A 10,964-nucleotide genomic window follows, 5' to 3' on the forward strand; every position below is an offset into this window, starting at 1 on the left:
GAGCGCGGAGCGCACGCCGGGCCCGGCATGGCGGAGCCGGAGGCCGCGCAGCCCGGGCGGCCCCCGCCGGGCCCGGGAGCGGCGGCGGCGGCGGCGGCGGCCACGGGGAGCGGAGGGGCCGGGAGCGGAGCGGCGGCGGCGGCGGCGGCGGGGTCCAGCGACCCGGCGCGGCCCGGGCTGAGCCAGCAGCAGCGGGCGAGCCAGCGCAAGGCGCAGGTGCGCGGGTTCCCCCGCGGCAAGAAGCTGGAGAAGCTGGGGGTGTTCTCGGCCTGCAAGGTGCGGAGAGCGGCGCCGGGGCACGGGAGGCGGGGGGGGGGGGGGGTACGGGGACGTGCATGGGTCGGGGGATGCAGGAGGGAGGCTGCAAGGATGTGCATGGGGGGCAGGAGGAGGGCGCCGGGCCGTGCATGGGCAGGGGCTGCGGGAGGAGGGTGCTGGGTTGGGTAAGGGCATCCATGGGATGCCCGCGGGGCAGGTGGGAGAGGGCGTTCAGGTGCTGGGTCCTGCAGGGTGGGTGCTGAGGGGAGCTGGGGTGGGCCGATAGGGACGGGTGGAGGAAGCTTTGCAGGGGCGGTCGTGTGGCCGCCGTGTGACGGCTCCTCCTTGTCCCTCATCCCAGGCCAACGACGCCTGCAAGTGCAATGGCTGGAAGAACCCCAACCCGCCCACCGCCCCCCGCATGGACCTGCAGCAGCCGGTGACCAACCTGAGCGAGCCGTGCCGGAGCTGCAGCCACGCGCTGGGTAACGAACCCCCGCTATGCTGCCGGGGACCCCTCGGTGCAGGGGGAGCAGTGCTGACCCCCCCATCCTGCTCTCACCACAGCAGACCATGTGTCCCACCTGGAGAACGTCTCGGAGGAGGAGATCAACCGGCTGCTGGGCATGGTGGTGGATGTGGAAAACCTCTTCATGTCGGTGCACAAGGAGGAGGACACGGACACCAAGCAGGTGTATTTCTACCTGTTCAAGGTGCGTCTGGGGCTGGGCACTGCTCATGGAGGGGCTTGGGCAGGGGTCCCTTGGCATTGCCGGGGAGCTGGGGTCTGGCTGTGGGTGTCCCACCAGGACCTGAAATACCGGCCCTGTGCTGGGAATGATGGCTCCCCAGCCTTGAATTCCTCGGCGGGGGGGAGGTTTCTGGGGAAGAAATGGGCATCATCGGAGGTGGACCCGTTCCTGGGGCTTCAGTAACCGTGTCCCATGGTGTCCCCGCAGCTCCTGCGGAAGTGCATCCTGCAGATGAGCCAGCCTGTGGTCGAGGGGTCCCTGGGGAGCCCCCCCTTTGAGAAACCAAACATTGAGCAGGTGAGGCTGCTGTCAGGCTCCTGCCTTGCACTGGGGACTGGTCCTGTGGTTTGCTGCTCTTGCATGGCCCAATCCCTCTTTGGGTTAGCAGCACGCAGGGTTGGGTGCAGCACCCGGTGCCCTTCCATCACCCCTTCCTCTCCCAGGGAGTCCTGAACTTCGTCCAGTACAAGTTCAGCCACTTGCCGCCCAAGGAGCGGCAGACCATGTACGAGCTCTCCAAGATGTTCCTGCTCTGCCTCAACTACTGGAAGCTGGAGACTCCATCCCAGTTCCGGCAGCGCTCGCAGAACGACGATGTGGCCACCTACAAGGTCAACTACACAAGGTGAAGGTGGGAGAGGGGCTGAGCCTCCTCCTCCTTCCTCCCCTGCACGGGGCTGAGCCCTGACTCCTGGCGTTGTCGCCTCTCTTCACTCTCCTGGGTTGCTGGTCCATTTGGAGAGCAGGCATCCAGTGGGACACTGCTTCCAGACCACGTTATCTGTGACCCCCCCAGGCGCCTGCTCTTCTCCTCCCTGCTTTCAGCAGTGCTGTCCCAGGAGGGATGCAGGGCTCCGGGGATGCTGGTCCCAGCCCCGACCCTGGAGCGTGTTCCTGTCTCCTAGGTGGCTGTGCTACTGCCACGTGCCGCAGAGCTGCGACAGCCTTCCCCGCTACGAGACCACGCACGTCTTCGGGCGCAGCCTCCTGAAATCCATCTTCACGGTCACCCGCCGGCAGCTGCTGGAGAAGTTCCGGGTGGAGAAGGACAAGCTGGTGCCGGAGAAGCGGACGCTGATCCTCACCCATTTCCCCAAGTAGGTGCCCGCTGTGGGGATGGCTGCGGTGCTGCAGGGGAGGGTCTCCTCCTCGCACACTGAGCGCGGCCGATGCGCTGCTCCCTGCCAGGTTCCTGTCCATGCTGGAGGAGGAGATCTATGGCGAGAACTCTCCCATCTGGGAGGCTGATTTCACCGTGCCGGCTGCGGAGGGGGCTCAGATGGTTTCTCGCCCAGGTATCGGGGAGCAGCCGTCCCGGACACAGGGCCGAGGGTGTGCTGGTGGCCGGGTGTGATGAGTCCTGGCGCTCACGGGCATCGTTGGTCTCTTCCAGCCGCGGTCAGCACCGTGGCCGTGCCCACTGCTCCGCTCTTCAGCAAGAAGCTCAGCAACAGCAGCTCTGCTGCGAGCATGGACGCCAGCACCCCGGAGCCCCTGCCAGGTATGACCAGTGCAAGCAGGGACCTCCCTTGGTCCCTCCTCGTGCTGGACATGCCCTCTGCTCCTCTCCGCAGGGGAGAAGCGGAAGCTGCCCGAGAGCCTGACGCTGGAAGATGCCAAGCGCATCCGTGTCATGGGCGACATCCCCATGGAGCTGGTGAACGAGGTCATGCTCACCATCACGGACCCTGCTGCCATGCTGGGCCCTGAGGTACAGGCTGGGGGATGATGAGGCAGCACCGGGCTTGCGGAGCTGCTCTCTGGGGTCAGGCTCTCCCTATGGAGAGGGTGGTGGAGGCAGTGAGCCCCGCATGCCCCCCCAGACCAGCCTGCTGTCGGCGAACGCGGCGCGGGACGAGACGGCGCGGCTGGAGGAGCGCCGCGGCATCATCGAGTTCCACGTCATCGGCAACTCGCTCTCGCAGAAGTCCAACAAGAAGATCCTGATGTGGCTGGTGGGGCTGCAGAACGTCTTCTCGCACCAGCTGCCCCGCATGCCCAAGGAGTACATCACTCGCCTCGTCTTTGACCCGTGCGTGGCTGGGGGGGGGGGTATGGGGGGGGCCTGGCACTGGGGGTCCCCTCTCACCCTCGGCCGTGCTGCCCACAGGAAGCACAAGACCCTGGCGCTGATCAAGGATGGACGGGTGATCGGTGGGATCTGCTTCCGCATGTTCCCCACGCAGGGCTTCACGGAGATCGTCTTCTGTGCTGTCACATCCAACGAGCAAGTGAAGGTGAGAGTGGGGAGGCGTTTGATGGGCACAGCAGGGGGGTCCCCGGCAGCCCTGTGGGGTCTCAGGGAGGTGTCACTGTTAGAGCCCAGGGGTGTTGCAGACCCTCAGGTAGCCAGACCCCCTCAGCACTGGCCAGTTCCGAGCGGCAGGGATTGCTCTGGGACATCTTCCAGTAGCCTGAGTCTATGGCTGGGACGGGGGCTCTGTGTCCCCCATCTGATGGACGGGGTCCCTCTCTCTTCCCCAGGGCTATGGGACCCACCTGATGAACCACCTGAAGGAGTACCACATCAAGCACAACATCCTCTACTTCCTCACCTATGCAGACGAGTATGCCATTGGCTACTTCAAGAAGCAGGTGAGCTCCCCCCCTGAGGTGGCTTCCCCCGGCCCTCCTGCCCCCCACACCCACCCCCCCCCCCATTTGCCTGGTCTCTCCTAGGGCTTTTCCAAGGACATCAAGGTCCCCAAGAGCCGCTACCTGGGCTATATCAAGGACTACGAGGGAGCGACCCTGATGGAGTGTGAGCTGAATCCCCGCATCCCCTACACGGAGCTCTCGCACATCATCAAGAAGCAGAAGGAGGTACATCCTGCGGGCAGGGGAGAGGTGCTGGCCCTCAGCATCCATCCCTTGAACCTCCCCTTTTCCCCCTGCAGATCATCAAGAAGCTGATCGAGAGGAAGCAAGCGCAGATCCGCAAGGTCTACCCTGGTCTGACCTGCTTCAAGGAGGGCGTGCGGCAGATCCCCATTGAGAGCGTCCCCGGCATCCGTGAGTCCTGCCCCTGTCTGGTAGGGAAGGGCTAGGGCAGGAGGGCTCCATCCTGCCCTACCTGCGGGTGTGGGGCGGGTGTGGTGATGCTGACACTTGTCTTCCAGGAGAAACAGGATGGAAACCACTGGGGAAGGAGAAGGGGTGAGTGCTGGGCTGCGGGGGCTTGGCTCGGGCTGCTCCTTGCTCCTGCGCTGGGATGGAATGAGACCGCCCACCCTGGGCACTGGTTTTGTCCTGCAGGAAAGAGCTGAAGGATCCGGACCAGCTCTACAACACCCTGAAGAACCTCCTGGCCCAGATCAAGGTGCGGGCAGGAGGGGACCCTCTGCTCCAGAGCCAGGCTGTCCTGGGCTGTGCCCTCAGATGGGCTGAACCAGGCCTGCAGGGAGCAGGACCCCCTTGTGCTGGAGCAAGCAGGAGCTGCCTGCACTCACTCCTGTATCTTTCCTTCTGCCCTATCTCCAGACCCATCCCAGTGCATGGCCCTTCATGGAGCCGGTGAAGAAGTCGGAGGCGCCGGACTACTACGAGATCATCCGCTTCCCCATCGGTAGGTGGTTGTGCCCAGAGCCGGGCAGGATGGTGGAGGGAGGATTGGACCCCCTCCGTTGTGTGGTCCGTGCTGGAGCATCATCACTGGGGCAATGGGAGTCCCAGGACAGTGCAGAAGAGAGGAGGGCGAGTCGGGACTTGGGGTTGGTGTCCAGCTCCATGGCTGGGGACCGCAGGGGCCAGGGGGACTTGACCCTTCCCCACTCCCAGACCTGAAGACCATGACCGAGCGCCTGAAGAACCGCTACTACGTCACTAAGAAGCTGTTCATCGCCGACCTGCAGCGCATCATCACCAACTGCCGCGAGTACAACCCGCCCGACAGCGACTACTGCAAGTGTGCCAACACCCTCGAGAAGTTCTTCTACTTCAAGCTCAAGGAAGGGGGGCTCATCGACAAGTAGGGGAGCTGGCCCTGACCCCCCTCGGCACCGGCTCCCCATGGGAGGGACAGGGCTGCCTGTGGGGACCCAGCCCTGTGCTGCGGGCAGGGGCTGCTGGAGGTTTTGGTGCTGTGAGTGGTCTTCCCTTGGGGCATCAGGGGCTTGGATCCCCAAGCTGCTGCCTCTCAAAGGCTCTGGCAGGGGCAGTGCTGAGCTCCTGCTTCCTGGCACTGGTGCTTCCCTCCTCCCCAGGGTCGTGCCTTCTGCTGCCCTGGCTCTCCTCCCCAGGGCAGGGGCACACAAGTGCTTTGGGTTTCTGGTTCTGTCCACGCACAGGCAGCCCCTGCCCGTCTTGTTGAATGTATGGTGGGGCTCAGCCCTGCCCGCCTTGGCCTGCAGGCAGAGATGCTGCTCGTGGGCCAGGGTCATGCTGTGAGGGGATGCTCTGTCCTTGCCCCCCCCCAGCTCCTGCTGCCTCTGTCGGCTCTTTCCCTGCCTCTGCTCCAGCCAGGGGCTCAGCTGCAGTGTCTACAGCCCCCTCCCTGCCTGCACAGCCCTCCCTGTCTGCTTCTGCTGCCCACTGGCGTGCTGGGTTCTGGCACCCCGGCTCTGCTGTGTCGTTCCCCCGCGGCATGGGGGTCAGTTCCTGCTCCCATCCCCTCTTGCTGCCCCCTCTCTGGGTGCTGGGCTGGGGAAACCCCGACCCCAGCCCCGAGTTGTCGTCTGGCCCGTCGGTCCCCCCCCCCCGCTTGCTCCCCTGCTGCCTCGTCCCTTGCGTTGTCAGCGCTGGCTGGGGGCTGGTGCTGCTCCGCCCCGCTCCGGGGTGGGACCCTGCCCCCCCCCCCCCCCCCCGTGATTTTTGGTTTGTTTTGGGTTTGTTTTTTTAAATAAACGTCCTTGTGCAGGCCCAGAGCCGCGGCTGACGGGGGGGGGGGGGGGGGGAGCCGACGGGGCCAGCCCAGGATGGAGAAAGCGACTTGGGGATTGCCGGGGCGCGGCTGCGGGAGCTCCGCTCGGTTTCGGTTTCTGTTCAGCTCAGCCCGGCCCCGGTGCCGGTAGCGCGGCTGGGGGGGGGGGGGGTTTGGGGCGGCTCTGCCCCGAGTTTCGCTTCCGGACTGCGGCCCCGGTGCCAGCGGCCGCCCCATGGAGCTGCGCGGGTACCAGCGGGACGCGGTGGCCCCGGCCCTTGGCGGCCGCAACTGCATCGTGTGGCTGCCCACGGGCGCTGGCAAGACCCGCGCTGCCGTGCACGTCTGCCGGCGGCACCTGGAGAGCCGACGGGACGGGAGGGTGGCGGTGCTGGTCAACAAGGTGCCCCCCGGGCCCGCTCCCCTGCCCCGTGCCACCGCGGTGCCCACGGGCCGGGTCTGAGCCGGGTGTCGCGGGTGCAGGTGCACTTGGTGGAGCAGCACGCCAAGAACGAGTTCCAGGTGCTGCAGGACGCGTTCAGGGTGACGGCCGTCAGTGGGGACAGCAGCCACAAGGTGTTCTTTGCCAGCGTGGTGAGGCAGAGCGACGTGGTCATCTGCACGGCCCAGATCCTGCAGAACGCGCTGGGCAGCACCGAGGAGGATGCGCGCCTGGAGCTGACGGGTGGGTGCTGGACCCTGCATCCCGCTGCGACTGCCCTGGTTCAGCCTTCACCACTGCCCGGTGGCTCCTGCTCCGCTCACCCCAACGCCTGCCTTTGCCCGGCGCAGATTTCTCACTGCTGGTCATCGACGAGTGCCACCACACGCACAAGGAAGCCGTCTACAACAAAATCATGGTGAATTACCTCCAGCGCAAGCTCGGCGGGCAGCAGGACCTGCCGCAGGTCCTGGGTCTGACGGCATCGCCTGGCACTGGGGGGGCAACCTCCTTTGAGGGGGCTGTGCAGCACATCCTGCAGGTAGGTCCTGCGTCAAGATGGGGTGCAGCGGCCCCGGCACAGCTTCCTCTGGGCTGCAGCGGGTGTTCCTTGGGGTGGGTGTTGATAACTTGGTGTGCAGGCCCTGGGTAGCCTGGGGAGGGCATCCCCAAACCACCCCGGGCGGTGGGCTCGGGGCTGGAAGCAGGGTCTCACTCCCTCAGCTCTGCGCCAACCTGGACACGGAGATAATCACGTCGGCACAGGAGGAGGCGCAGCAAGTGCAGAGCTATGTCCCGCAGCCCAGGAAGCAGTACGACCTGTGCCAGGAGAGAGCGCAGGTGAGGGATGCTGAGCACCGGGACCATGTCCCTCCATCCGTTTAGCTCAGGCCAGGGTGAGGAACCGGCTGACCCAGAGCTTTGGTGCAGGGGTGCCATGCAGTCAGCTCCTAACCCCAGGCTGTGCCCCGAGGCTGTCCAGAGGAGCAACCTCCCCAGTTCCTCAGGTCCTGAACCCCTCTCTGCTTTCAGGACCCCTTTGGCGAGCGGCTGAAGGAGGTGATGGAGCAGATCCAGCAGCACATGGAGATTCCCAGCCTGCCGCAGGACTTTGGCACGCAGGTTTACGAGCAGCGCATCGTGGAGCTGGAGAACAGAGGTGAGGTGGTGCGGGTGAGGTGGAGCAGGGCCGGTGGTGCAGGGCCAGGCTGTGACTGCGGTGCCCGGCCCTCCCCAGCGGCAGAGAGGCTTTGCCGCCGGACGCGGGTGTGCGCGCTGCATCTGCGCAAGTACAACGATGCTTTGCTGATCAACGACACGGTGCGGATGGTCGACGCCTTCCAGTGCCTCCAGCAGTTCTATGACACCCAGAAGGACACGAAGGACCCCACCGAGCAGTTCCTCAGCGCCACGTTTGAGGGTGACGGAGGGGTTTGGAGGGGTTGGTGCTGCATTTGGGCTTGGGGAGCCTGCTGACACCATGCTCACCTGAACAGAGAACAGGGCGACCTTGCAGGCGCTCGCTGGGGACCAGCGCTACCAGAACCCCAGGCTGGACAAGCTGGAGGCGATCCTGCGGGAGCACTTCCAGCCCCTGGGTGCTTCTCGCGGCATCGTGTTCACCAAGACCCGTCAGAGCGCGCACAGCCTGCTCAGCTGGCTGCAGGACACGGCTGCGCTCTGCGGGCCGCACATCCGCGCCGCCGTCCTCACCGGTGCCGGCTACAGCAGCCAGACCAGGCCCATGACACAGGTGAGCAGAGGGGGGGAAGGATGGGACCGACCCCTCTGCACGCTGCGGGTGATGCAGGGACGCGGAGCCCCGCGCAGCTGCTGAAGCATCACCACGGTCTCCCCGCAGAGCGAGCAGCAGGACGTGATCAAGCTGTTCCGCAATGGAACCCTCAACCTGCTCTTCTCCACCAGCGTGGCTGAGGAGGGCCTGGATATCCCCGAGTGCAACATCGTGGTCCGCTACGGGCTGATGACCAATGAGATCGCCATGATGCAGGTACCCGCATGGGCTCCCTCCGGATGCTCTAGCTGGCCCCGTGGGAGGACATGGTGAGGGGGTGAGGGAAGGTTCCAGCCATGTCCCTCTGCCAACTGCAGCATCTTGCCCTTCTCCTGCAGGCTCGGGGCCGTGCCCGTGCTGAGAACAGCGTCTACTTTGTCCTTGCCAAAGCCAACAGCAGAGAGATCTCCCGTGAGCTGCTCAATGAGGAGCTCATGGAGCTGATGGAGAGGGCGATCAGAGCGGTGCAAGCCATGCCGGAGCAGGAATACCGCCTCAAGGTGCGTGCTGGGCGCTGCCCTGAGCACCAGGAGGGACAGGCAGCTCCTGCCTGTGTCTGCTGCTTGGGCACAGCTCCCTGGGCTCTGGTTTCAGTGTCCTGCTCTTCCCTTGGGATGTGATAAGGAGATGTGCATGGAGCAGTGTCTGCCCATCCTGCCCTGCTCCTCGTGCTCTCTGAGACACTGCATCTGCCTGCAGCCATGTCTCTTGCTGCCTGTGCCCATAGCCCCGCGCTGACCCTCCCGTGTCCTCTGCAGATCAGGGAGCTGCAGCAGGCTGCCGTTGCCAGCTGGCTGATGAAGAAGGCCAGGATCAGTGAGAGGCAGCAGCAGCACGACCCGGACACTGTTCACCTTTACTGCATCAACTGCGGCGTGGCGGTGTGCCGCGGCAGCGACATCCGCACCGTGGAGGGCATACACCACGTCAACGTCAGCCCCAGCTTTGGGTAGGAGCTGGGTGCTGGTAGGGATGAGCTGCTGCTCCCCCCATCCAGGATGGGCAGGACCCTGCTGCCAGCTCCGTCTTCGGGACACCGGTCCAGGGGGGGTTCAGAGCGCATGTGGCTGCCTGTTTCTGTCCCCTGGACCATTATCCTGAGGGTATCTTTCGGTCCTTTCCCTGCAGGTTGCATTACAGAGTTTCCTCAGGGAAAATCCAGTTCCAGAGGACTTTCAAAGACTGGGAGCCGGGCTGCCGCATCGCATGTGGTGGGTGCAGCCAGGTGAGTGCTGCAATACCATGGGAGCTGGTGGGGCAGCTTGTGCCCCAGCTCCTGGCTGATGAATGGAGCTGTGGGTCCCTTCTGCGCATTCCCGTGTGATGTGTGTGCTGCACACGTGGGATGTGGACATGGGCCCCTGTCCCCAAAGGGGAGGTACCCCCTGCCGGCTGCGTGACGGTCCTCTCCCTGCCCACACAGGACTGGGGAATGGAGATGCTCTACCGGCAGGTGAAGCTGCCCATCCTCTGCATCAAGAACTTCGTGGTGGAGACACCAGCTGAGAAGAGGAGGTACAAGAAATGGAGCGCTGTGACATTCCCTATCGAGGAGTTTGACTATCTGGAGTACTGCTCCAACACCTGTGGACAGTCCTTCTAGCACGGGCTCTGCTCCCTTTCCCGTCACCTTCGGCACTGGAGTCTCCATCCCAAGCCACAGCTTGCTCCTCTTTTCCTCACTGGACTGAGCCACTGCAGCACATCCCTTTGCCGGAGCCTGTGACTGCAGGAGGAGACTTTGCTGCGCCCACACAGAAAGGATGGGACCCTGAGATGGGAAAGCTCCCAAACCCTTCCCTACCCGCTGGTGGCTGCTCTCCATGCTGCTGCCTTCCGCTCCTGCCCCCCAGCACTGCCGGGCTCTGGGGCTGTCTCCACAACCCTGCCAGGGCCGTGGCCCAGCTTTGCTTTGGCAGCCTCCAGCCTGCTCTGTGAATTTGATGGTTCTCGTTAAAGATGTGTGTGAGCCGGAACAAGGGAAGAGTTGGCAGCTTCACTCCTCTGCTGTATGCAGGCAAGTCCCTATGGGGCCACCCCATTGTCGGGTGGAGAAACAGATCCCCCCATGCTGCCCGCACACGGGACCTCAGTAAGGCGCCTGTGAGTGCCTGGAGCCGCCTGTGTGGGGCTGCCCCAGTCCTCCCCGTCCCTGCGGACCCACCGCACCCTCCTGAAGACTGAACCTTCCAGGGGCCCCAGGACAAGGCTCGGTCCCTCCAGGGCAGCTCAGCCCTGCGGGATCGCAGCCAGAGCCGCGCTTGGACTTGACCTTCAGGCAGAAATGACAGCATCCCAGCCTGGTTTGTGTTGGGCCCTTAAAGCTCCTCCAGCTCCAACCCCTGCCATGCGCAGGGACCCCTTCCACTGGAGCAGCTTGCTCCAAGCCCCTGTGTCCAACCTGGCCTTGAGCACTGCCAGGGATGGGGCAGCCACAGCTTCTCTGGGCACCCTGTGCCAGCGCCTCAGCACCCTCACAGGGAAGAGCTTCCTAAATGAAAGCGCTGCTGGGGCTGAGCCCCCCGGATCGGGGGGTCCCGGGTTCCGAGTCCCCCCCGATGCTCTCCCGCCGGCGGTCGCTAGAGGGAAGCCCCGGCCCGGCCACGGAGTGAGGGCGATGCCCGGCGGTGCTATCGGGGGGAGGCTCGGCCGGTGCCGCCGCTCCGTGCGCGTCCCTTCCCCGAGGGGTCCGGTGCCGGCCCCGGCCCGGGGGCCTCCTGCTCCGGGGGCCTCGGTCTGTCGGTGCTCCCAGCCCAGCCCACCGGGCACAGGGACCTTTTCCACCGGTCCCCATGGGCGCAGCGGCACCGGGATGCTCGGGTGGGATCCGTGTCCCGAACCGGTCCCCTCTCGGGGCAG

General features: G+C 65.1%; 2 protein-coding genes across 2 annotated transcripts; both read left to right on the top strand.

Moving 5' to 3' along the window:
* The first annotated feature begins 12 nt into the window (after positions 1–12).
* KAT2A (lysine acetyltransferase 2A) lies at positions 13–5,867 on the top strand. The gene is made up of 18 exons (XM_065699129.1): positions 13–276; positions 620–743; positions 826–971; positions 1,218–1,307; positions 1,454–1,635; positions 1,916–2,107; positions 2,199–2,305; positions 2,404–2,511; positions 2,585–2,721; positions 2,834–3,042; positions 3,121–3,247; positions 3,495–3,605; positions 3,690–3,833; positions 3,908–4,022; positions 4,130–4,166; positions 4,266–4,329; positions 4,491–4,575; positions 4,788–5,867. The coding sequence occupies exons 1-18, from the start codon at positions 28–30 to the stop codon at positions 4,979–4,981; spliced, it is 2,421 nt and encodes an 806-aa protein (XP_065555201.1). The 5' UTR covers positions 13–27; the 3' UTR covers positions 4,982–5,867.
* Positions 5,868–6,026: 159 nt separating this feature from the next.
* On the top strand, positions 6,027–10,084 carry DHX58 (DExH-box helicase 58). The gene is made up of 12 exons (XM_065699130.1): positions 6,027–6,271; positions 6,352–6,553; positions 6,661–6,851; positions 7,034–7,150; positions 7,343–7,469; positions 7,548–7,730; positions 7,807–8,063; positions 8,172–8,321; positions 8,444–8,605; positions 8,864–9,054; positions 9,234–9,330; positions 9,529–10,084. Exons 1-12 carry the CDS (start codon positions 6,104–6,106, stop codon positions 9,706–9,708), a joined length of 2,025 nt encoding a protein of 674 aa, XP_065555202.1. The 5' UTR covers positions 6,027–6,103; the 3' UTR covers positions 9,709–10,084.
* The last annotated feature ends 880 nt before the right edge of the window (positions 10,085–10,964 follow it).

This window comes from Lathamus discolor, chromosome 20 (genome assembly GCF_037157495.1).
Source record: "Lathamus discolor isolate bLatDis1 chromosome 20, bLatDis1.hap1, whole genome shotgun sequence".
NCBI lineage: Eukaryota > Metazoa > Chordata > Aves > Psittaciformes > Psittacidae > Lathamus > Lathamus discolor.